At 39.9% G+C, this 27,874-nt stretch overlaps 1 protein-coding gene across 11 annotated transcripts in view; it reads right to left on the bottom strand.

The window, feature by feature from the left end:
* The window catches only part of LOC128869194 (nuclear factor 1 A-type), a 193,782-nt gene that overhangs the window by 36,576 nt on the left and 129,332 nt on the right, over positions 1 to 27,874 (bottom strand). For 10 of the 11 annotated variants that reach the window (XM_054111704.1, XM_054111711.1, XM_054111703.1 and 7 more), the window contains 5 exons: positions 19,283 to 19,378; positions 18,889 to 19,119; positions 18,545 to 18,805; positions 16,951 to 18,008; positions 10,158 to 10,383 (listed from right to left, as the gene is read on the bottom strand). In XM_054111704.1, coding sequence (XP_053967679.1) covers positions 10,158 to 10,383; positions 16,951 to 18,008; positions 18,545 to 18,805; positions 18,889 to 19,119; positions 19,283 to 19,378 — 1,872 coding nt within the window. The remainder of the gene's footprint in view (positions 1 to 10,157; positions 10,384 to 16,950; positions 18,009 to 18,544; positions 18,806 to 18,888; positions 19,120 to 19,282; positions 19,379 to 27,874) is intronic. The other variant, XM_054111714.1, reaches the window with a different exon arrangement.

Here is a 27,874-nt window from a genome sequence, read left to right as displayed (position 1 = left end):
GGAAGAGCTAAATACTTTTCCTGTTTAGACTTAATGACCGGATCTCACCAAATAGAACTTGAGACAAAATCTAGGTATATAACATCTTTTTCAACCAACAATGGTTCATATAGATTCACTAGATTACCGTATGGTCTAAAAATTGCCCCTAATTCATTCCAAAGAATGATGACGATTGCTTTCAGCGGTTTAAAACCTGAGCAAGCCTTCTTATATATGGATGATTTAGTAGTCCTTGGTTGCTCTGAATAACATATGCTTTCGAATTTAAAAGACGTTTTCAATTTATGTCGAAAACATAATCTAAAATTACTCCCAGAAAAATGTTCATTTTTTATGCACGAAGTAACTTACCTCGGGCATAAGTGTACAAATAAGGGCATACTTCCAGACGATAACAACTACTCTGTAATTAAAAATTATCCAACACCCACAAACGGAGATAGTGCAAAAAGATGTGTAGCATTTTGCAATTACTACCGAAGATTCATTAAAAACTTCGCAGAATATTCAAGACACCTGACAAAATTGTCAAAAAAGGGAGTTGTCTTCGAATGGACAATAGAATGCAATGATGCATTTGAATATCTAAGAAAGGCACTAATGAGTCCTACACTATTGCAATATTCCGATTTTAAAAAACCGTTTTGCTTAACAACAGACGCAAGCAAAACCGCCTGTGGCGCAGTACTAACTCAGAAGTATGAAGGAAAACATTTACCAATAGCATATGCCTCCAGAAGTTTCACAAAACGAGAAAGCAACAAATCGACTATAGAACAAGAATTGGGCAATAACATATTTAAGACCCTATATCTATGGTACAAAATTTCTCGTAAGGTCTGATCATAGACCACTGTCTTACCTATTTGCTATGAAAAATCCAAGTTCTAAATTAATATAACACGAATGAGACTTGACTTAGAAGAGTGCGATTTTATAGTTGAGTATCTTGGAGGATGGATCCATGTGTAGAAGTCCACGCAAGTGGGGAAAGTTACTGATCGCCATTCACTTGGGAATGGCCAGGACGATTCTTCTGCATATGGTTCAAGCAGCTCACAACGGCCGCGATCAGCCCACGTATCCTCTGGGTAGCTTCCGAACATCCGTTCGGGAGTGAGCTAACGTGAGAAGGCGAAACATTCCAGGATAGCTGGTTGTGCGTTGGGTTTGGGACCCGCCACTTAAAAATCGCCTCCAATGAAAAATTAAAAAAAGCCTCGGATGAGACCTGCCTATACTGATGACGACCCCTGCAAACGAACTAAGGATTATGATTTGAGGGCATGCCCCTGGAATGTCCGGTCCCTTAATGGGGAAGGTGCCTCTGCCCGGCTGGTTGATGTCCTCGTGAGAGTAAAGGCTGACCTAACTGCCATCCAATAGATGCGATGGACGGGGCAAGGTAAGAAAACCATAGGACCTTGCGACGTCTACTACAGCTGCCATGTAAAGGAGCGCAAATTCGGTGTCGGATTTGTTGTGGGAGAGAGACTTCGTCGCCAAGTACTGTCGTTCACTCCGGTGGACGAGCGTCTCGCAACAATCCGCATCAAAGCCCGTTTTTTCAACATATCGCTAATTTGCGCCCACGCCCCGACGGAAGAGAAGGACGATGCGACCAAAGATTCCTTCTATGAGCGCCTGGAACGTTCCTATGAGCGCTGCCCCCGCCACGACATAAAAATCGTGCTTGGCGACTTCAACGCCAGGGTGGGCAAGGAGGGAATTTTTGGTCCCACAGTCGAAAAATTCAGCCTGCACAACGAAACATCCGGTAACGGACAGAGGCTGATCGACTTCGCCGGGGCCCGAAACATGGTAGTCTGCAGCATCAGATTCCAGCATAAGAAGATTCACCAAACCACCTGGCTGTCTCCTGATCGAAAAACACGAAACCAGATCGATCATGTTGTGATAGATGGAAGACACGCTTCTAGTGTATTAGATGTACGTACGATCCGAGGACCCAACATCGACTCGGATCACTATCTTGTTGCAGCCAAACTGCGCACACGCCTCTGTGCAGCAAAAAACGTGCATCTACCTACGCAAAGAATGTTCGACATCGAAAAGCTGGAAACACAACAGACAGCTAGAAGATTCGCCACTCGACTCTCACTCTTGCTCTCAGAGAGTACTGCCCAACAAACCGGCATGCATGAGCAATGGAGCAACATTTCTCGTTCTCTACGTACCGCCGCCGAAGAAGAAATCGGATGCCGGCGAGCCCGAAAAAACAATTGGTACGACGAGGAATGTCATATTGCCACAGAAAGAAAGGATGCCGCCTATAGAGCCAAGTTGCGATCGGGCGCAACGCGAGCCATGTGGGATCGCCACAGAGAGCTGAAAAAGGAAGAGAGACGTATTATCCGACAGAAGAAACGAGAGGCCGAAATACGTGAGTGCGAAGAGCTTGAGATGCTAGCCAATAGGAACAACGCCCGAAAATTCTACCAGAAAGTTCGGCGGCTTACAGAAGGTTTCTAGACAGGGGCGTTTTCCTGTAAGCACAAAGACGGCGAACTGGTGACTGACGTTCAGAGCAATCTTAAATTATGAAGGGAACACTTCTTGAATCTGTTAAACAGTGATAACTGCGCATGTCACCGAGAAAGTGAAGATCCCGATACCAATCGTTGACGACGGAATTGGCGTTCCGCTACCCGATCATGACGAGTTGAGAATAGCGATAACGCGGCTAAAGAACAACAAAGCCGCGGGCGCCAACGGACTGCCGGCTGAGCTATTCAAACATGGCGGCGAGGAGCTGGATGAAAGCATGCCTGCCGATTGGAATTTAAGTGTGCGCTGCCCAATCCATAAGAAGGGCGATCCTGCAATTTGTGCCAATTACCGCACAAGATGTACGTATGTTGCTGCACAGAGGCGGGTGCGCAGTTCGGCTGCAACAAGGTAATGATCTGAGTCGATGTTGGGTCCTCGGATCGTACGTACATCTAATACACTAGAAGCGATCGGCCTCTGCCGGATGTTTCGTTGTGCAGGCTGAATTTTCTGACTGTGGGACCAAAAATTCCCTCCTTGCCCACCCTGGCGTTGAGGTCGCCAAGCACGATTATTATGTCGTGGCGGGGGCAGCGCTCATAAGAACGTTCCTAGCGCTCCAAGCGAGATGTTAAAAAATCGCGCTTTGGTGCGGATTATTGCGAGACGCTCGTCCACCGGAGTGAACGACAGTACTTGGCGACGAAGTCTCTCTCCCACAACAAATCCGACACCGTATTTGCGCTCCTTTACATGGCAGCTGTAGTAGACGTCGCAAGGTCCTATGGTTTTCTTACCTTGCCCCGTCCATCGCATCTATTGGATGGCAGTTAGGTCAGCCTTTACTCTCACGAGGGCATCAACCAGCCGGGCAGAGGCACCTTCCCCATTAAGGGACCGGACATTCCAGGTGCATGCCATATTCCTTATTTCGTTTGCAGGTGTCGTCATCAGTGTTGGAAGTTCTTATCCGAGACTTTGTTGCTGTTTTCCTTGGGGGGCTTTTTAAGTGGCGGGTCCCAAACCCAGCGCACAACCAGCTATCCTGGAATGCTTTGCCTTCTCACGTTAGCTCACTCCCGAACGGATGTTCGGAAGCTACCCAGAGGATGCGTGGGCTAATCCCGAACGTTGTGAGCTGCTTGAACCATATGCAGAAGAATCGCCCTGGCCACTCCCAAGTGAATGGCGATCAGTAACTTTCCCCACTTGCGTGGACTTCTCCACATGGAACCATCCTCCGTTATATTAGTTCGAGGAAAAAGAAATACATTATTTTCTCGGTAGATGGCAGTAGTGATTGATATATTGTGAGGTTTCGATCAAACAATTTAAAGTTTAGGATCGTTGTCAAGGTGACATTAACACTGTTTTATGTAGGTCCTATTCAGTTGTGAGATACAGGGTGCTAACAATGGAAGTCAACAAAGAGAAAATTTGGTATATTTTGAATTTTTTTTTGATAAAGAGGAAAATGAAAGTCCCTTAAAATGTGAATGGTGTTTATGGGTCACATAAAACAATATTGCGCGAAAACGTGGTCAAAGCGAAATGTAGTAGTTCAAACGGTGGCCAAATCAGGACTAACGGCCAAGAAAGGCTTACTGTGTTTTTGGTGTGACTTGAAGGGAATCATTCATTTATTATGAGTTGCTTCCGTATAGCCAAACACTAAATTCAAATCTCTAATGTCAACAACTGGGCCGTTTGAAGCTATCGATTGACTAAAAGCGGCCAGAATTCGCCACAGACATCTGTAGTGACTCGCCTAAAACTCTGGGAACTTGGATGCATCCACCATATAGTCCGGACCTTGCACCAAGCGATTACCACCTTTTTCTCTCATTGGGAATGGCATTATTGGTTGCAAAGATTCAGTTATTTTCATAGTGTAATTTTATGTGGCCACTAAAATAGGTACTTTGCGGATAACTTTAGCATTTTAACTAATTAAGTGAAAAATATTGAATGCAACGTAAGTAGCGAATTAGACAGTTAATACTTATTAGTAGTTAATAATTAATAATTAATATAAATTTCTTTCAAAGATGAGCCGTGTACAGCACTGCGCAGTTGAGGAGCGGAGGTTTGTTATCTATCTTCGAAAACTAAAAAATCGTACAAAGTTATTGCTGAGTTACTAGGATGGTGGAAATTACTTTGTTGTAAACGCGCTACAAATTCCGCTGAACGACGTGGTGTCCAAAAGAAAATCGGGCACGACAAAACGGTAGAACATATTTTGCAGCGATAGAACAAAAATACATTTATTTGAAAATGATGCTGGACGAAATGTCAGACGTCCTAAAGGACAAGAGTTTTCACTGCGGGTCAACAAAAAGAAAAGTCAAGCACGGTGGCGGCAACATAATGATTTCGGGATGCTTCTCTTGATATGGAATAGGTGCTATTTACCCAAAAAATGAACAAATTTATTTAACAGGAAATACTTCAAGAAGTGATGCTACTATTTCCTGAATAGGTGCTATTTACCGAAAAAATGGAAAAATTTATTTAACAGGAAATACTTCAAGAAGTGATGCTACTATTTCCTGAGGAGAATATGCCAATTGGGTGGTTTTTTAAGCAAGATAATGACCCAACACATTCCCCAATGTTAGAACAGGAATTGTTTTTACAAAATAATGTTAAAGTTATGGATTGGCAAGGCAAGTCACCCGACCTAAACTCCATTGAAAACCTTTGGGAAGATTTAAAGAAGCGAATAGGCAATGAAAAATTCAAGAATAAGAAAGACTTATGGCAAATAACTTTGGTATTCCACTCCCATAGAAACCAGTCATAGATTATCAATTCTATGCCAAATCGAATACAAAAAGTGATTGACAATCATGATGGGCAGAGTGGTTATTGACCAAGCTTCTATAATTTAAACAGCATTTTTAATAAAATCAATAAGTTCTTTTTGTATCGTATTTATTTCTATTTCATACCTACTTTACTGACTACATAAATATTCCCTTTTTGTTCCTATTGCCGCTATTTGAAGTTTTAAAAGATCTTTAAATTATTTTTTATATTTGTTATATTAATCTACGAAATAAAAAACACATACAATTGAATATCTGTTATTATGAATTTAAAAAAATGCATTTTCCGTAATGAACATTGGAGAGAAAATTGTAATTTTAAAAGTGAACGGGGCAGATCGTTATTTCAAATTTATTGGTTCGGGGCTGTCCGCAGAGATCCAATTGTGATCCATTTATTTGGAGTATGATGATGGACTCCCTGCTTCGGTAGTTAAAGTCTCTCTCTAAATATTGCAGTAATGCGGACGACTTTATTAGTTTGGTAGACGCCGGTAGACACGTGGCAATATTTAACGAGTAAGTGAGTAATTCATTGCAGTTGCTCATAATTGGGAGTTAGATGTAGGGGTTGACTTATCGATGAACAAAATGATGACAATGCTGCTTAAGGAAATATTGCCGCCGATTGTGCCTTTGAATGGAGTATTTGACTTCCATCACATAGCTGGGGCTGAAAATCAGTGAATGGGTGTGTTATCATAAAAATAAACGCCATTAGCTTGTGCTTTTCGCTGCGTATTAAATTTTCCCATATCCTCGTCTACCATTCCAAACCAATGGAAAGTGGAAAATAATGTTCCAATTCACAAAAGTATATTAACCTTTATGACCCCGCGTCAAACTATAGGCCCATCAGTGCTTTATCGGGACTACCAAAATCTTTGAAAAGTATATTTCAAATCAAATAGTGTTGCATTTAAATGAACAAAACCAAATGAGTAAGTTTCAATCTGGCTATAAACCTAGCCATGCTAGAAGTAGTGGATGACTTCCGCCCTACTTTTGATAGTAAGCTACTCACAATATTAGTGCAGATTTTTCTAAAACTTCTATAAATCATGATATTCTGCTCTTGAAACTACTACACTATTTCGGGTTTCACTCTGAATCAGTTAAATTGACGAAAAACTATCCATCGATATCATTGCAGAAGCTGTTGGGACCTTTCAGAGAAGGAGACTATTGAGCCCTTTCTCTGTAAATGTCCCGGCTTGGCAGCTGAACGATCCAGATCTTCGAGAGCCTGGGGCAATGCGCCAACCTAAATCTCATCAATCTTCTCAATTATATCTGGCCCTGGCCGGTCTCATAATGGTATCAAAACAGCGCTTTAGTGATAATTGGGGAGTGCCGGAGTGGTACTTCAACCAATTCATCTACCTACCTATCTATCGAACAGGCTGCAATAAGCCCAATGTAAAAATATTTTTTCGCAACGGAATTATATTTTTCTGGTGTAGCTTAAGAATAAATTTTGGGTCCGATACTTTTTACTATCATATATCTGTGAATGGACAATCCGTTGCTGTCTTTGTACACCTATATGCTGACGATATTGAGATATACTATTCACGCCCTATTGATGTAGGTCCAGATTAGACCTATTAATATCATCACTTTTGGCTTGAGTAGTTTGCCGCCAACTGTGCTGCACGGTGCAGATATGAAATTTCAATCAGTAGGGGCCAGCCTTGGGTTTAAAATAAACTCACGTTTAACTTACACAGACCACATTTATACGTTAAGAAACCTGTGATATACCTGTTACTGTCTACCGATCAGTTCCCGTGAAAACTTAAACTGGTACAGACCTTTATCGCTCTTCAGGTAGCTTCGTTTGAAGCGAAAAATGGTAATTTTAAATTAAATTAAAATTAACTGCTGCAAAATGTATATATTTATATATATACGAGTATATTATATAAATATATAACTTATATATATATATATATATATATATATATTTGATATAAGTTTGATGCTTCGCGTATGTAAAAAAGTGCTTAAGGTCCAGCTTGGAAAATTACTTCGATGCCCGCAATAATTTACTTTTGTTTAAAATAATAAGATACCTTCCACCTTTTTCAAAATTTAAATTTTGTTCAGTCGTATCGTATTCATAATATTATTGTTCCAAAAGTTTTTGCCTGCCAAGTCTATTAAATGTATAAAATCGACAAGATGCTTCAAAACGGCAGTTGCAAACCTCTTAATGTAGTAACCTCTTTCATCCCTCTCCCCCTTTGTCTCTTCACTTGTCCAATTTTTGTAATTCAATTGACAAAAAAGGACATTGAAAGGCTTCACGTCTTACCGTACTTTTGGAAATAAATAAACAAATAAAAAAATAAATAAATGTCAGACTTGAAATACAACGTAGAATCTTTTCTTGCCAACAAGGGCTACTTTGCACTAAGTAGGCGAATGGGTAGTAAAGTCCTCTCTAGACAAATAAAATAAAGCAAAAGCTTGGACAATGACCAGATCCGATAAGGCATCCCCTAAAGTGTTTGAGAGATACACTGACAAGATGAGCATCGCAGACGCTGTATGAGCTCCGTGCAGAAAATAAGATCCAGCTGCTCCACTAGTTAGGGCATATCGCCCGAATGGATACAAACGCTCTGAGCTCTAAATTTATTCGATGCAGTGCTAGCTGGTAGTAAGAAAAATCGTGTGGAGAATGACTTGGCTGCACTTTGTGTGTCGAACTGGCGCCGATTAGCAGAAGAATGAAATGACTGGCAGACTTTGTTAAAGTTGACAAAAATCGCTTAAACGTTTATCGCGCCACGCCCGCTTTTGTGTTAATGCATTTATCTCGATAACGACTTAAAAAAATTACTTGATACATGTGTTGCAGTGAATTGAGATCTGACATAAATATTGTTATATATATATGTATATATAAATAATAGGCGCTTACCCACTTTTTGGGTGTTTGGCCGAGCTCCTCTTTCTACTTATAGCGTGCGTTTTGAAATTAATCCACAAATGGAGGGACCTACAGTTTTAAGCCGACTCTGAACGGCAAATGGTTTTTTGTGAGAAACTTTTTCGTGGCAGAAATACACTCGGAGATTTGCCATTGCTTGACTAGGGGCGATCGCTATTAGAAATAACTTTTTCTTCATTTTGGTGTTTCACGGAAATTCGAACCTACTTTCTCCGACTGGCTGTCACGCACCAACCCATTCGGTTAAGGCGGCCACTAAATATTATTAGGTTCGAATAAAACTCGCGTCCACTTTTTGCATTTTAATACTAAATTTCTGTCCATTCCTCTGATGTTTCATGTTAAAACTCTCATTGTGCGAGGGTATACAAAGTTCGATCCAGACCGAACTTTCCCTTCCTCACTTTTTTCATCATAGCTTTTTGCTCTTTTTTATGGTTTTTGTTACCTTGGTTGTTTTACCTTTTCTCTCCTTCAATTATAAAATGCTAATTTGCCAGTTTTTCATTTAATAATTCCATTAGTTGTTTTAAATAAAAACGTTGTCTTAAACAGTATTCAAGGGCCATTAATGTTTTGTATCTTGTGTTAATAACCCCTATCCACTTTATAAAAAGTTTTTCAAAAAAACACACGTAAAACTCGGAAAACTGCATGAAAGTTTTATTTAAATCGATACTACAGTCTATATAATTTAATGTTTGAAGATTATTTCATGCAAATGTTGACCGCAACTGCGCTTCAAATGGTCCATCCGCTTAGTCCAATTTTGGCATACTCTTTCCAATGTTTCGGCCGGTATCTCACATATAAATGCTTTAATGTTGTATTCCAATGCGTTAATTGAAGCAGGCTTGTCTGAATAGAAATGAGCTCTAACATAGCCCCACAAAAAATAGTCTAAAGGCGTTATATCGCACGATCTGGGTGGCCAATTGACAGGTCCCGAACATGAAATAAAATGTTCACCGAACTCGCCTCTCAACAAGTCCATTTTTACGCGTGCTGTGTGGCATGTGGCACCGTCTTGCTGAAACCATATGTCATGCAAGTCAAGCTCTTGCATTTTGGGTAAAAAAAAGTTTGATATCATTTCACGGTAGCGCTCACCATTCACAGTTACGTTACGATTCGCAGCATCTTTGAAGAAGTACGGTCCAATGATACCTCCAGCCCATAAACCGCACCAAACCGTGACATTTTCTGGATACATTGGTAGCTATTGCATTTCTTCTGGCTGATCTTCACTCCAAAATCGACAATTCTGCTTATTTACGTACCCATTGATCCGAAAATGAGCTTCGTCGCTGAACACAATTTTTCGATAAAAAAAGTGGATTTTCGGCCAACTTTCCAAGAGCCCATTCACCAAAAATTCTGCGTTGCGGTAGGTCGTTCGGCTTCAATTCTTACTGGTGGTTTGATATCCAATAATGTAAATTTGGTTCTAAATTTAGTCACAATAGCTCGAATAGCCTCTTCAGTGGGTCGATTAAACTGACCATAAAATGGAAGAAGCGCGCGAAAAACTTTCTTAACAGAACACGCATTTTTATAATAAAATTAAATGATTTGCAAGCGTTGTTCGTTCATGGCTAAATTATAGACGAAACTGAAGATGTTTGACAGTGAAACAAAACACGAAACGTGCGTCAGCTGTTTAAACCAACTGTTTAAAAAGATAATAGCTAAAAAACCGCTCGTTATTCTCGGAAGATTAGTAAGAGTGGGAAGCATATTCTACTAGGAAATCCTGAGTATGTCTATCCGTTTTAAGACGTTTTTTGGGGTACATTCAATTAGCAAGTGATATCTTCATTTTTAGCCGTATTGGTACATCATATGATACTTACCATCTTCCATTAATATCACCGGAACATTGTCGGAATTTGTGCTGGGCACTGAATGTGTCATCATACTAAATTCATCCTCCATAAGAAACGGCGGATTCCATCGTGGCCGTGAAGTAGACCGATGAGACGCATTTGCAGCCCCGGTGATCGGAGAAGAATATAAACTTAAATTAGTTGGACTAATAACACCGGAAATAGTTGAAATAGAACTTGTGTAGCCAAGAAGCTGTAAAGCACAATACACAAAAAAACATATTATATAAATATAAAGTATTCTAATAATTTTTTACCATCCCAAAAAAATTCGTAAGTGTACCACAATATCAAATACAACCTTTCGTACAATATATAAAATATATACTTATATATTTGAAGCGTTAAACCAAGGTAAGATTAAAACAATAGCCACCACCTCTCTTACTTACGGGCGCACGTTAATAAGGGTTCAAAAGTGTATTTTCAAAGTGCGTAAGATTAATCAATGTTACATGAGGTAATCGTGTTACGTCCTGGGATATTACTAGTGAATCACCAAAACGAAAGTGCTACGTTCCGAATGCATTCTATAAAAAATACGAATTTTTTTAACCGAAAAAGGCTGCCTCCGCAATAAGTACATAAACTCTTGTACTCTTGCACTTTTACTATTACCATTGAGTTCCAGAGTTTCCCAGTATATATGATGGGATGGAGAAAAATTATATTAGAACTGGGGGATGGTTCCATATGTAGAAGCCCACGCCAGTAAGGAAAGTCACTGATTTCCATTCACTTGGAACTGGCCAGGACGATCCTTCCGCACATGGTCCAGGCACTCACAATTTTCGGGCTTAGCCTAAGTATTTTATAGGTACCATCTGAATACCCATTCGAGAGCGAACTAATGTGAGAAAGCAACACAGGATAGCTGGTTGTGCGCTGGGTTTGGGTCCCGCTACGTAAAAATTCCACACAATGAGAACGAAAATGATGCCCCGGTGGAGAGCTTCCTATAATGATAACGACCACTGCGAGTAAACTAAGGATTACGATTTGAGGATATGCACCTGGTCCGGTCCGTTAATGGGGAAGGTGCCTCTGCCCAGCTGGTTGCTGTCCACGTAAGAGCAAAGGCTTACATCATTCGTCACCAAGTAGTGTCGTTCAATCCGGTGGATGAACGGATAATCCGCATCAAAGTGAGATTCTTCAACCTCTCGCTTATTTGCGCCCACGCCCCGACGGAAGAGAGGGACGATGCGACCAAAAGTTTCTCCAATGAGCGCCTGTAACGTTTCTATGAGCGCTGTCCCCGCCACGACATAAAAATCGGCACCCTACGCAACGAAACATCTGGTAACGAACACAGCGTGAGCGACTTCGCCGGGGCCCGAAACATGGTAGTTTGGAGCATCAGATTCCAGCTCTAAAAAGATACACCAAGCTACGTGGCTCTCTCCTGAACGAAAAACGCGAAGAAAGATCGATCATGTTGTACTAGATGAAAAACATACTCCTAGTGTTTTAAATGTACGTACGATCCGAAGGCCCAACATCGACTCGGATTATTACCACGTTGCAGCCAAATTACGCAGTACAACATGTACATCTATCTACACAAAGAATATTCGACATCGGAAAGATGCAATCGCAAGAAACAACAAGAAGATTCGCCACTTGACTTTCACTCCTGCTCTCAGACAGCACTGACCAGCAATCTGGCATGCACGAGCAATGGTGCAAAATTTATCGTTCTTTACGTACGACCGCCAAAGAAGAAACCGGATTCCGGCGAGTCCGAAAAAACAGTTTGTACAACGAGGAATGTCATGCCGCTGCAGAAAGTGCGCAACGCGAGGCTTGTGGGATAGCTACCGTGAGCTGAAAAAAGAAAGAAAGATGTATTTTTAGAATGAAGAAACAAGCCGAAACACGTGAATGCGAGTAGCTCGAGATGCTGGCCAATAAGAAAAACGCCCGAGAATTCGACCCGAGAGTTCGGCGATTTGCAAAAGGTTTCAAGACAGGGGCGTTTTTCCTGTAAGAACAAATACGGTTATCTGGTGATTGATATCCAGAGGGTACAAACATTATGGAGGGAACACTTCTCGAGCTTCTTAAATAGTGATAGCTGCGCATGTCACAGAGAATGTGAAGATCCCGTTACCCTAATCGTTGCCGATGGAACTTGTTCCTCTACCCGACCATGACGAGGTGAGAATAGCAACAACGCGGCTGAAGAACAACAAAGTGGTGGGAGCCGACGGACTTCCGACAGAGCCATTGCTATTCAAATGTGGCGGCAAGGAGCTGGTAAGGTGCATGCATCAGCTCCTATGCAAAATAAGGGTGCTCTGCCCAATCGGTATGCAAAGTAGTCGTGCAATCGTGCCAATTATCACGGGAGTAGTCTTCAAAATATCGCGTATAATGTCCTATCGTATTGCGTGAAAGGCACATTAACCAAGTGATTGGACCTTACCCATGAGGCTTTAGACCTGGAAACAACACAATACGCCAAGGCTTGGGCACACACCATCTTTTTGTCGATCTCCAAGCTGCATTCGACCGCACGATGTCTATATGCCGCGATGTCTGAATTTGATTTTCCTTCGAAATTAATAAGCAAAGTGACGCTGCTCAGTACCAGCAGTATCGTCCGTGTGTTTGAGAGAAAGGTCCCAAAAAAGGTCGCCTCTTTAAGTTGTAAAATACAATGACCAGCATTGCTTCCAAGATTTAAGTTATTTCACAGCACTCTGTTCTTCGAAAATCAGGTTTTACATTTCCTGTGATGAAATTTACATACGAATGTGTTTGCAGGTTCCGCCTATTGATTTGTCAAATTTTTGTCGCCGCAAATTAAGCGATAACGAGAAATGGTAACTCCGTGGACACCCACTGTTAATTAAAAATTTTAATTATCATGGCTACATATGTATGTAAATTTCAATTATCATGGCCACATAAGCAGGGTAGGTGGGAAACAAAATACCACCCGCGGACCAAAACAGGCAAAATCCGCACGAGCGACCGAAACGGAGGGCGCGAATAAAAAGGTTAGTATTCCGAAGAGGATTTTGTGACAAAATCGATCAGAAGTCGCCTTTAATAAAAGAAGTGTCCACAAAAAAAAATCCAGAAGTGTTGGCGATTCCCTGGTCAGAATCTGTTCTCCATATAAGAAGTGGCGGTCTTAATCGCTAAACGCGAACAAAGGCTAGGGCTTTGAATCTCCGCTACCTGAGTATGCTTGATATCTTGCAAAACTGGCTCTGAACTCCATAAGGACCAAAGCCAATACTCGCATGGCATAGATAACCATGGGATTTACTACGTACGCACGCGGAGAAAGCGGTTGTAAGCCCATACAGCATGGACACAACGGTCTCCTCCTCAAGCACCAGCAACTATAGAAAATACAATGGAGAATGAAGCACTCACGCCCTCAGGTAGCCATCGTAGCGCAAGCAGAATAGCAGCGCAGTCAAGCAATATCATCAGTGTTGTAGATATAGTATATCAGCAAAAATGATACTATAGGACAGCCACAATAGATAGTCAAACAGAAGTCGAACAAGGAAGTGCAAGGCATTGCCCCGGCGCCGAAACCAAATACATTGTATGAGTTTGTGGAACGCTTAAGGGGGGAAGCTGGTCTAGAATTTTGAAAAAATCGAAAAATTTTTTTTTGTCTTAAAAGGTGCTTTAGGGTCTTAGAAATAATATACCAAATGAGGGATGCCAGCAAAAATATCTAAATGCCTAAATTTTTCATTCGACGGCAGTGCCTCGCAGGTATGCCCCGAACGCTACTTACAACTTTAAACGCGTTTTTCTCGAAATCACTTTTTTTAAACTGGCCGAAGACATAACTCGAACAAATCTTTACCGATTCTTACGAAATTTTGACAATACATTCGAAATACCTTTCTCCGGAGACGTACGTAGGATTTTTTATTTATATTACATAGTTTTTTTTTTAATCAACAATTTTATGTCGTTCTTTATAGTGAAAATTGTAACTTTTTGTTCAAACGTGCACCATTTCGCGAAAAAACAAAATATCGAAAAAATCCTACGTACGTCTCTTTCTGTTGTTATATAGAAACTAAAAAAATTTTATTTTTTGATCCAGGACAAAAATTAAGGAGTTTACGTCTTCGGCAATGGACCCACTAGAAAAAAAGGCGCCTTAGGAGAACTGCTGGACAGCGGCCATTTTGAAATTAATTCAGACGAAAAATTTTGTATTTGTACCATGAAAGCTATATTATTAAACCTATTTCACAGATTTTCGATTGATTCCTTTGTTGAGTCAAAATAAATTCATAAAATATGCCCATTTTTTGCGCTCTAGACCAGCTTCCCCCCTTAAGGAAAGAGATAGACGACCTCCTTTCGTACGTCGAACCACGCAAAAATATCCAACGTGACATTAGGAGAACGAGCAGGCATCAACAAAGTCCCTATCCGACCTCGGTCATTAATCATAATTGAGACAAAGTCAGAGGGCATGATATATGCGGACATTCCTCGAAAGGTAAAAAATAATGTAAAATTTAGGACCTTGGTGAAAAAGGGAAAACCATGCGAAGAACACGTTCGATTGTGATAGAGGGCGCTCCATAATGGACCTACCCTTGCAGATTGTATTTAAGATCAGGTTGGATTGTGTAGCATTGGGGTCAACTTGTGAGAACGCCTCCCTTTCCTGAGTGAATGTAGAAGGTATGGCGTAACAAATGGCCGCACAAATAGAAGTCGCTTGTGAAGCGTCGATGCCGAGATGCGTGGGGCACGGCATATACAATTGTGATACAAAACGTTAGAAGGCCGAGAGCACCACAGCCAACATGTCCGAAAGGATGCAATAAAATACATAGTAGCCATGATCGACAGAAGATTAAGCTTTAAGCAACATCTAGCAGCGGTCAGTAAAAAAGCAGCGGCTGTAATGGGCGCTCTCACAAAAATAATATCCAATGTAGGTGGTCCGCAAGGGGAAATAAGGACTCGATCGTGCTTTACGTGGCGCCGGTATGGGTAGATGCCAAGAATATCCACATGCGTGAAGTAGCATGCACATACAGGTGGAGCACACTACAGGTATCATGCCCATATAGAACGGTATCAGACGATGGAATATGTGTTGTAGCCAGAAAATTACCAGCCGATATTCACGCAAGAGAATTTTACCGCCTCTATAGCGAGTAAGGAGCAAAACCAACGGCAGCAGAAAAAGCCATCGAGAGAGAGCGATCAATGTACGAGTGGCATCTAAAGGGTAATGGACGTACAAGCTAATATCACATCTCGAAGAGTGGGTGAAAAGAAAGCATGGAGATACCGATTATTACACTACGCAGATACTCACAGCTGCTTTATGGAGATATTCCGTACCGCCTTTGCCCAAGATGGCCTAATGAGGAACACGTTAATTTTCATTGTGATCGCTTCGCACGAGAGCGTGCGTTGAAAGAGTTTTGGGGCACTCATCCAGTCCTATCAATCTTACACAGGACATGTGTTCATCCAGTGCGAGGAAGGAGGCGGTGCGAGCGTTTGTTGGACAAATAATGGTACGACTTCAGTTCATCGAATGGGAGCGCAAGGCCCAACAGCAGTAGGTACAGTTGGAAGTACGACATGAAAATGAACTCTTTCTGGACAGGATAACGACAACCGCTGTTATTTGAGTCAGTTACTCAAAATAACATCAGACAGAAGACAAGACGATAGTTCGTAAATACTGCGCAATCCCAAATTGTCCGATGTTCCACTTCCTTCAGAACCACCTATTAAACAGTGGGAGGAATGAATACTAACGTCTCCATATGTCCACAAGAGACGGACATGGTTGTGTCAATAGACATAAACGCGACTCCACCTTGATGAAATGCTTACAACGGTCCCAGGGTGGAAATCAGCCGAGGAGGAGGAATGTTACAGCATTCCCCACATACCACTAGTGCGACGACGCCTTTCATGATATTTCAGGCATTTTAATTTTAACCCCTAAAAATAAACAATTTAAACTTGAAGGAAGAAAGCTAACTAAATAGAATTGAATGCACTATAAAATTAAGAAGCTGAAATCAAAATGTGGCAAAGGTAGTTTTTTGCATTCCAAATATAAATGCTATGTTCATATTTCACATTTTCAGTGCTGTTATTAAACTCAATATCATGTTTCTTTACAGACATGTTGCCAATGTACCTACAGAGCATAGACCAACAACACTCATAGACGTTCTTAATGTTTACAATCAATCACTATACCCAAAGATATACAGAGTCTTGAAGAAAGGCGCGACACTTCTTTTTATAGTTGCTTTCAGCGAGAGCTCCTTCTAAGTGCTCCGAATAATTGAAACACATGTATTTACGTAATAAAGTTGGTGAACAAAATTTAAGTGGTTTACTGTATGATTGAAGTGGCCACAAGCAATAAAGACCCAGATTGAAAATTATGATTTCGAGGAGAATCTCTTTATATAAGTATATATGTATATTATACAGGAGCCGATTTGTGAAGCCAATATATTTTTATTGCGGCCGGTTTACATTATTCTAGTAGCACCCTAGTCCAGCGATCCAACTGTCGCCTATGTGATTCCACTACTGGATTTAAAAATATACGGCCTCTGTCATTCCAATCCAGCGCTTGTTGGTGTCGTAGGGCTGGAATGCTACTAGAATTAATACCTCTTTAAAAAAATTTGATGATGGTAGCGATTTCACCTATATATGGAGTTTTGGTCGACTTAGGCGGTTATTGCTTGTAACTGTATACTAACAGTAATATACTCACTGGAGCTGCCTGAGTGTGAAAATGATTAAAGTATTCCCGGCTGGTGGCTGATGAGTACGATTGTGACGCAATACGACCAGCAGATGGTTTTGTGCTACGCACAACATCTATATGCCCTTGGGGACTTAACGGAGGCGGCGGCGAACTCGCAACAACAATATCAGTTGAACTACTGCTGCTGTTATTGCTCCCGCTAGTAAGGGATGTATTTGTTTGCACATTGGAGCTTGTAACGGTGATTGCGTCTGTTGTGCTGGACACCGAATTTCCGCTTCTTTTGCTTCCATTAACGCTTGTAGAGCCATTCGGTGGTACAGTTTGATTATTTGGTTCACCGTGTTCGACGCTGGTATGCTGCGAATGTTGTTGTGTGTGCGATTGTGTCTGATGCTGATGGCCCTGTTGGTCCTGCTGGCGCTGTGATTGTTGTTGGCAAGATGGTTCTTTGGTCGAATGACTTACATTTGGAGGTGTGACAGACGAAGGTGGAGATTCAACCATTGTCAAATCACCTGTTGACCTAATTATTGCCACTGGCCGTGCCATTGGTGGTAAGGGCGGCGGAGGAAGCATTGTACTGTATTGTTGATAGTGAGATGTTGTGGCAACTGGCGAAGCTATTGCGGAGGATATTTTTGCATTACGACTCGGCCCTACAGCACCAGCAGCAACTGTTTGTAACTGGAAATGCGTTTGATGATGCGCCGGGTGGTGAACTTCATTGATGGGTATATTGCTACTTCCTGTTTCTTGACAAACATATGTTACAAAATCGGACATATCATGACCATTAACAACCTCCGAAGGATATTTTGAAATTGAAACAGCAGCAGCAGCTGCTGCTCCTGCAGCAACCGCTATTTGTGAGCTATGCCCATGCGAGTGCTGCTGATGCTCATTATGTTGAGTTTGCCGCGATTGGTGATGATGATTATGCTGAGTACTGCTATCATTGGAATCTGATGGGCCAGTGGGACTATTATGCAATTGATAGTACAATGTACCAGGGCTTAACGCATTCGTAACTAAAGCCGGAGTCGAATTGTGTTCTATCAGTACTATGTGTAGTTTTAAATTCACGACAATAAAAAAGAAATTGAAATAAAATTTTGTAAGCAAGTGCACTTAAAAGCAAGACCTTTGGAAGATACTTTTTCCTCTTTATAGTATATCAACAATTAAAAAATTAAGTCAACAAAGTTTCATTTTGAGGGTTTAGAATTAACCCATCAAAACTCTTAATCAAACACCCATTTTACGATGGCTTCCGCTAAAATTGTTTTAATAAAGTGTCATATTAAGAGCTCTTTATTATTATAAAAAATACAAAAACTATTTAAATGCATTTTGTAAGCTATTAAAGACGATGGTTTTTTGGAAAATGATCGCTTATCGCTTTATTATCGGAGTAATTAAGAAACAATGAATCGATGCATAATACGAATATCTGGAAATATGAAAATGTTCCTCTAATAATTTGGGTTCTTGGCCTGTATTTCGCCTTCTTTCAGTTTTATGCACTAAGTGTAGCAATAAAATTTCATGGGAATCGGAAAGATTGAACTGATATTTTTATTTCAAGGACATAAATTACCTTCATTCGATCGAATTTGACTCATATTCAGTAAGGAACGATTTAATGAGGGTGTGTATCGGTGAAGCGTTGACACATCGCTTCCCTGTACGTTCGCACCCGTAGAATCGGTTGGACGCAATATCACAGAAAAACCACTACTTCCATTGTTTGCACCAGAATCAGGCGGAGATGCACATGGGTCATTTTTACACACAGCTCCTTGAGCCCGTAGTAGTGGCGATGGTGGCAAATGCATACTACGTGGATCAACAAAGTCAACTGTAATCAAAATATTTTAATTTACATATGGTTTAAGAAATACTACACGAAATAAAATTTAGTAATAATATAAATTTTTTTACTGCTGTATCCCTCTGGAGCAACCATTGAAGAACCAGTAGCAACCGATCGGCCAGAATCTGCATTAGATAACATATTGCTCGTCGCTATCAAATTATTAGCGACGTCTACACCAGTTGGCGGTGGCGGCAACTGATATGTGTTACATTCATAACCTCCGACTGAATTTTCCATTTTAATATGGCTGACATTTGTAGACAGCAAATCGTTGCTTGTTTCATCAAGAATAGATGCTGTGTTAAAAAATTAGAAAAACATAAGTATTTATTTCCTTAACAAGAAAGTATGTTTTCATTAAAATATAGCCAAGTAGACTTAAAAAGTATGTATTACGAGCATAAAGTATAAGTAGCATGAGGCGAGTATATTCCTAAAAATATTATTCTCTAAACCTACCTTTAGAAAGTCTCCACAATTCCTTCGATGAAAAAACACCAGTAGCCAATATTATATCATTACATATAACTCCATTGTAAGGATTATGGCTGTAACCTATACATACATAAAACTGATTAATTCATACTATAATTTCTGCACAGTGAAAAATTCTCACATAATAATTAAAAGTTTTGCAGATGCGTTAAAAGATTGTATTTGATGAAATATATCCCATTTGCAAAAATATCATCTCAATAATAAAAGGTTTATGTGGATTGCTATACGTTAAGTTGTATACCTATTTCATCGTAAATCTTTATATTATTAATGGTAATCGTACTCAGAAGCTTTGTAATATAAAGGTTATTTGAGTTGTTTACTGGAATATCAAATATTGGTAAAAAAATGGGATTCAATTATGAATATTTTCGTATGAATTATGGTAAATGAACAATAGTGTGCCATCCAACTCTCTAGTATTTTTGATTATAACCATCTCAAGCCACCGTATTTCGCTGGTTTTCCAAATTCAACCGGAGTCACACTTGGCAACGGGATGAATTTCGAGTAATCGTCCAAAATCGGTTGTTGTGCCCGAAAATATGGAAAATATGATAAACTTCTAACATCTCACGAGATTGAGGATTGCTGAGGCACTAGTTTAATTTTCATGCGATACTGAACATTTAGAAACTAAAAAATTTGTTTGGGTTGGAACAGTACAATATATTGCTCATACCAGTTCTTATTTCTGAGAGTGCGAATCAAAAATTCGGGTGGCAAGTCAAATGAGAAGCTCAAATTTAAAGAACTATGAAAGCATAAGGTTCTTGCGATAAAAATTGTATATGTTTTAAAATAAGCTTTAGTTTTTGTGTTGAAAGCATTTTTATAATTTTACTCGCTTAACATATGTAAATGTAACACATGTAAATGTAAATCTGTTACGCCCAGATGTTACAACTAAATTTGACCACTAGGCATTTAAGGAAAACCACTTCTTATATTCCTCAACACACTAAATTTAAGCTTGTTACAAATTCTTTGACCGTCATTTATTGCTATTCATGGTAAACTAATTTACACATTTGTATCTTACTTCAACTATTTTCACATACCGAGAGGGCAGACCATGCCAAGAGAGGTTTTCATCCCCAGAGGAGGCATACCTATGAGCCCCCCCTCCTTTCTTCTCAAAATAAATTCACCCGAAATGCATCTCCCCGTGCCAGTACGCTTACTCTGAAGGCAAATCCGTGAGCACATCTCTAGGCGAAATTGTAGGCTAAATATAAAGTGGCTTGCGTTCGACGATTTTTCACTAGGTATCTTTCTCTGTATAGAATGAGATATCAATAACTTATAGACGGATCGATTTATCATGACCCTACCTCAGGCTGGCTGGATCAGCAACTGATATAATTCATTCGGCTGCATTGTTACTTGGCATGCAGTAAAAGGCATTACTCAAGCAGGATTCCTCTCCTCTTAACTCAAGAATCTAATCAAAAATACTCTTAATATAGCAATATAATGACTGTTCTGTTACATGTTAAGTCCGTTATAGATATGAAATTACAATACTTTTTTAATGAAATTAATTTTATTTAGTCATGTAAATATTGAAAAAATTAAATTTTAAAATTTCATTCGCAATGGTCAACATTTGCTTTTACACAAGCCTTCAAACGATTAGGCCATTCAGCTATTGCAGCACGCAGAGTTTCCATGGATATTGAGGTCGCTGCTCGAACCAAAGATTGATTGAGCAATCTGTTTCTGTTAGGCCTTCAACAGGCCATGTTCTCCAATTCTGACCACAAACTGTAGTTCAATGAGTGCAGATCTGGAAATCCAGACGGCCAATCTTCTGCGGCTATGAATCCAGAAATATTGTTTCTCAGTCACTGCTGGGTGGTTTTTGTTTATGGGCTGGAGCGAAATCTTGCTGGAAGATACAACGCTCTCCGTTGAAGAGAGTACTGCTCAACTGCTTCACTATTTCAATTTTCTTCAACCGCGTGGTCAAAAGATGACCAGCTGAGTGACGAAAGGCTTTCATATGGATATCATCTCTAATTAGTCTTTACATGGATCTGATCGATACATTAATTTCCGTGGGCATGATTTTCTGCTTTCTGCGAATTCTTTCTTAAACAGCTTTTGTGGCTGCACTGGTTCGAACCACACGAGGACGACCACTTTTTTCTTTCTGTCACTTCAGACGTTTGGGAAAAAACTATTGATCGTACGATAAACGAATTTTCTCGAAACATTGAGTTTTTTCAGCGATTCGTAAATTTTACATGCACTGTTACCACACTTATGTAATGCAATCACTGTGATGCGATTTTCTCGGCTTACTATCGAGATTGAATACTTCGGAATTATTTTACAACGTAAACTCAACTGCGCCGAAACATCGAAGACAAGACTAGGACAGCAACCTCTATGCAGCGCATGTAGAATGGTTATATAGTAGGTAAAAGGTTAGACTTAAAACCGTGTATAGTACACTGGGTGTATACTGCGATGGTGAAGTCCATCTCATTATATGAGGCCACTGTTTGGGGGCCAACAGTGTAAAAAATCAAACTAGAAAAGATAGAAAAGGCAGCATCCATGCTTATCAAAAGAGCTCTGCCTTTCACTATGAGACTTAGTGGTTTCATCTTATATGGAATTAGAAGGAAAACCTGAGGCCAAACAAGTGGTATAACAATGGGCACCCTAGATTTTAGTGGGCCCCCTCTACAACCTAAGTGAGTACTCTTATTTAATCTAATTCTGCTTAACGATATATCTTCGATATAGCAGACCTGAAACCATGTACTTAACACTAATTTGAGGTCCCTGAGGTCGAGAACACTATTTTATACTATTTTTCTTGAATGAGCTGTTGCAGAGATGCCCGAAAATGAGAAAACACCGTTTATAGACATTTTCGGATAATATTATACAACAAATCTTTCCATGAATTTTTCACGAAATTCTATACAGTATTCGATACTTTCATATTACTTTCAAAATCTCGTTTAAATTCATTATTTAAGAAATTTAACATTAAACACAAATTTAGCATATTATTAGGAAATTATATTCTGCTGTTATCTGTTTTAAACAACCATGTAGTGAACCAGTAAACCAGTTTATAACTAATTATTGACTTTCGCGCTAAGATGTCATATAGGTATAAAATGAGCCGAACAAGGTCGACGGAGTGGCCAACTCTCGATCCTGTGCTGCGACTTCAATGCCCATCATGCAGTATGGACTAGTCCAAACAAAAACAAAATATGGGTGAATATCTACTTGTGTTTATTAATAGTTATGATATTATATAAATATTATGAAGCGTGGCAATGAGATGAGATGTATTAGATCGGACTCTAAGCAATCATAACATGGCTTCTAATGTCACATACTGACAGGTGCCAGGTGAAGAAACAGTTTCTGATTAGAGACATATTGTATTCGATATTGGTTATTTCCCCGACCAGCTTCCAAAAATCCCAGGGAGACCAAATGGGAGCTTTTCCGTTTCACTATTGAAGAAGCTGTTAATAACTTGATCTTACCGATCTTGAATGAACTTGATACCCAAGCTAATCAACTTTGCTCAGATATTGTAATAGCTTTTGAAGACAGATGTCCTCAAGGAAAAATAAGATCTTCACGTAACGTCACTTAGTAGAATAGAAAACTTGGACAAATGAAATGCCAGGTTAGAAGACTGTTCAATAGAGCAAAGGGTAGGTGTAATGGGAACTCTTACAAACTTGTTCTGGTCTCCTATAACAAAGAGTTAAGAATATCATAGAAGGCTACGTGGAGAGAATACTGGGGGAGAATTAAAATCTTCCCAGCAGCAGTATGCTTTCAGAAAGCCCTCTGAGGTAATCATACTTATAATATTAGCACTCTCAAAGAAACTGATGGAAGCTTTACATAAGCCCGGGATAAATTGCAAGCTTATGGTTGAACTCATGCCTCGATCTGTTCGGCAGGCTACAATTTACACCCATAGAGTGACCCAATACCTATCTTAGGCAAAAACAAAGCCTTGCAACTAAGCTAAGGACCTCTATATCCTCCTTCAGAACATTTCTTCTGCTGGATTCTAGATAGTGTTTTAACCGAAGGCAGAGAAACCTGTGCAAACGCTTGCATCCTATCGACCTTCAGGTTCTTTTCTTAGCGATAAAGTCCGAAATCCCGACCTCTGTAAAAGTTAGTCTATCAACACGGCCGAGCTCCTCCTCCTATTTATGGTGTGTGTCCTAATGTTTTTCCACAAATGTACGAACCGACAGTTCTATGCCGCAAAGATGGCAGATAGATTTTTATGAGATAGATAGAGTAACTCTTTGGCAAGATGCGTCGAGCAAAGGTCGAGCACTATAGCACAGCGATCATCAAGCTCTAATTATAGACATCTTAGTAGAAAAACGAAACAAATACTACTACTTCCTCTAGTAAATTTCTGTCCCAAGCATGGAGACCGATAACCTTGGACCAACCTCTGTCCAATTTTGTTCTTAATGAGGTAATAAGGAGCGAACCAGAGAAGGAATTGGCAAGCATGGCAGTAAACAGGCACGTGCAAAATATTATATTATAATAGCCCATGAAGCATCGATGGCTCAAAAGTAAATAGCTGAAAGCGGAAGCAAATGTACTAGTGGAATGATATGAGGTGCGCAACTAAGTTATCGCTTTTTTTTTGATGAAAATACAACTTTATTCTCAAAAATGGTTCCAAGTGAATCATTGAAAGTATTGCCTATCGCTGGCTATTACTTTTTCCCATCTTTCTGGTATACCGTCGCGATAAAATTTTTCATCTTTTGAGGCTATCCACCGATCAAACCATTTTTTGATGCCTTTATATGAATGGAACTGCTAGTCAGCTAGACCATGTGCCATCGATCAGAGCAGGTGATAATCGGACGGCGCAATATCTGGAGAATATGGCGGGTGGGGTAGGATTTCCTATTTCAGTGTTTCGAGGTAGATTTTAACGGGTTTGGCAACGTGAGGCCGAGCGTTGTCATACTGTATAATATATTAACTTTTTTAAGCCTCTCCGCGTATTGCGGCCGTTTGGATTGGCGGGTAGCTCCTAATATTCAAGCAAGCTCTTCTAGCGTTTGACACAGATCCTCATTGAGCAATGCCTCCAATTCATCGTCTTCGAAGGGTTTTGGCCTTCCTTCACGCGGACGGTCGTGAACATTAAATTCACGTTGTTTCACTTAAAGCAGCACCTCCATAAACTTTTTGTAGCTCTCGATGCTCTTCAGCCGCCGTTTTTTTCGAATGAGAGAGGAAAATCAACACTTCCCGCAAATGACGATTATTCGGCACAAAATCAGACATTTTCACAAAACCAAAAGTATATGATACCAAAACAAAATCACTAATGTGTCGAAGCAGTTTGTTTACCACTTGCCTATGCTTGGTTTATGACGTTTAGGTAATGTAAGATTCGACTAACACGCACACACTGCTTGACAAACAGCGAGAACTTAGTTGCGCACCTAATACTATCAAAGAACTGAGGGCGAAATGTTTCAGAAAAAGAAGAAGCTAATGAATACTGGGGATAAAGAAGTTACGTTGGCAAATTTTATGAATTTTTGAAAGCAGTTAGAAAAGTAGATCCGGCAGAATAAAACAGCCTAAATTGATACAACGAGGCAGACAAGAACGTGTGGAGTGACAGAGTAGCAATGTCGGAAATTGCTAAGGCGCCGCAGGTAAAATGATTAACTAGTTATATAATATAGTTTGAACTCTGTTCGTTCATTGCAAAACAGACAACATGGATATGCTTCCCAGAAGCTAGAAAAGGCATTGATAAGATAACAGCCGAAGAAGTTGTACAAGATGCAAATTTGATTGGAGATTGCAAAATTCCCGGCTCTGACGGTATTCCGAACACAGCATTAAAAATCCATACTGGAAAACCAGCAGATATTTGCTAGAGTAATGCAATTGTTTCTTGAATAAGGAGTGTTGCCGAAGCTATGGAAGAGAGAAAGACTTGTACTGCTCCCGAAACCAGGGAAGCCTACAGGCATACCAGGATCCGTCCTCTGTGGCTCATTGACACGATGGCAAGTTTTTGGAACGACTCATAAACAATAGAGTATACAACACTAAACTGAACCATACCCGTAGCAGTAGGTGTTCCGAAAGCAAAGGTACTCTACAGCAACAATACAAAAGGTTGTCTTAATTGCTACCGAGGCGATCGCAGGTAAGCGTGAAACGGTGCAGTCGTGACCTCGGATGTGAAAACAACGATCAACTCGGTAGACTGGGGAAGTTCTTAGCGCAGTTAAGTGGTTTTGAATTCAAAGCAAACACTACTATCGTAACCGTAACAAACTGCTCGGATAGTGTAGGTTTATCCATTGCAGCGGAGCAAACGGAAACGGTCCTCATAAGTACACGTAAGAAACCAGAGATAGTCTCTTTCAGCATAGGCACACATGAAGTTAAATCGTCAAGTGTAATAATTGACGACCGGCTCAGTTTTGTACCACAAACAGACTATATAACTCACGAAGCGTCAATAATGTACCAAGTGCTCTCTAGAATGCTTCCGAAAGTGGGTGGGCCGAGAAGTAGCAAACGCATTTACCAGCGTAATTACATCCACCATGCTGTATGCAACTCCATGGTGGACGAAATCCTTGAAAATAAAAGCATTACGAGGTTTTGTACAGATTTGCGCAGTGAGGGTGATAAGTGCTTACAAAACCACCTCGGACGAAGCTGAAACGGTGGTTGCAGGCATGACGCCTATCAATATATTGGGAGAAGAACGAACGAGAGCGTTCGTGCAAAAAGGCTACAAAACGGGTACACTAACATATCAGAGATTATAGGTAAAGATAAGGCTGCATCCTTACTAAAATGACAGCAGCGTTGGGAAATTTCGACGAAAGTAAGGTGGTCCTATACGTTAATTGCAAACATCGGAAGATGATTAGCCGAAGCTGTGGTAAGCTTAACTTCCAGCTAACACAATACTTGACAAGTCATGGTTCCTACCAGATGTGTTAGCCGAAGTTACTCGCATAATTCCGTTTTCAACCATAGCTCAAGACCAAACCTGGCAGTTTATTATCCTTAAGAACTCGTCTTGCAAAGCCAGCTCATCATAGGCACCTTTTCCACCATAAATTAACAGGAAGAGACTGAATTGCTTAACTGCAGTTGAATGTTATCACTGTAGGCTAGCTTCAGGTGTATTTTAATCTATATGTATTTACTTATACATTAATAATATATTTTTCTATTTATTTTCCATTTCATTTACAAATCATTCTTTTTTAATTTGTTTTATGTTTCGTTATTTATGTAATAAAATAGAAATATATCATTAAAAAACAAGTATTCTATAGTTGCTATCAGTATCAAATTAGAAAGAGCATTTCATGCAAAAATATACTAACTGTGTAATTAGTTGAAGTAGACGCAGAGAATGTTGATTTTTTGGAAAGTAATAGGATTAGAGCTGAAATAAAATGTAAGCATACATTTAATGTTGTAAATAATTTTTGTTGCATCTTTTTTTATATATTTGATTATCAATCCGATTTCCTATATAAGATAATAACTAATTTTAAGGTTTTTCTTTTAATCATCATCATCATCAATAACACTACAGTCTTGTGCAGACCATTGCTTCCACAACTACGGTTCTGCACTCCGATCGATCCTCTCCAGTTTGCGATCCCTATTTCCCGCAAGTCGACGGTGACCTCGTCAATCCAACGTTTGTTTGGCCTCCCTCGACCTTTTCGTCCAACGACTTGCCTATGGAACGCTATACTGGCAGCTCTCCATTTGGGCATTCTGTAAATGTGCCCCATTCATCTAATTCGATGACTTTTTATAAAGCGTTTCCATTTTGAATCAATGCATCGAGTTCGTAATTGTATCTTACCCGATATGTTCCGTCAACTTGGCGGAAGGGACCATATATTTTTCGCACTATCTTTCTTTCAAACCTCAGTGTTTGGTCGATGTCTTATTTTAAGTAGCCATCGCTGCTATATGTTAGTATGGGTCGTACAAGCTCTTTATACATTGCCATCTTTTAAGCTTTTGATAGCAATCGAAACTTGAATAATTTTTAATAAGTAGAGTCGGATTTTTATGCAAATTGAATATTTTATTATGATGAGTTTCTACCTAGGTGCGAACTTCATGTGATGTTAAACAAAATATGCACTTGCAGAAGAATCCGATCTCTAGTAATAAGAATGCTGCATCAGAATTACTGCTGGAGAAGAGACCTAACTAAGTACTAATAATTAAATTTTAAATTTTAACCCTCTGATTTGAATGTGTGCAACATCACTCGGTTTCTTTGCGAAGTGCATATATTTCGTTTTCTCTATTTACACATAGACCCACTTCGAATTTTTCAATCGTTTTGCGCAATAACGATAACGTCATCGGCATAATCTAACATTTGCGAACAGCAGTGAAAAATCGAATTGGCACATTTTAGTTGGCGTACTACCTCATGTAGTAATAAATTAAAAATTGTCGTTGATAGTGAATCGCCTTGTTTTACACCTGATTAAATGC

Source organism: Anastrepha ludens, chromosome X, assembly GCF_028408465.1.
Source record: "Anastrepha ludens isolate Willacy chromosome X, idAnaLude1.1, whole genome shotgun sequence".
Taxonomy (NCBI): domain Eukaryota; kingdom Metazoa; phylum Arthropoda; class Insecta; order Diptera; family Tephritidae; genus Anastrepha; species Anastrepha ludens.
The sequence above is the reverse complement of the archived record's forward strand: the minus strand, read 5'-3'. Positions and strand labels throughout refer to the sequence as shown.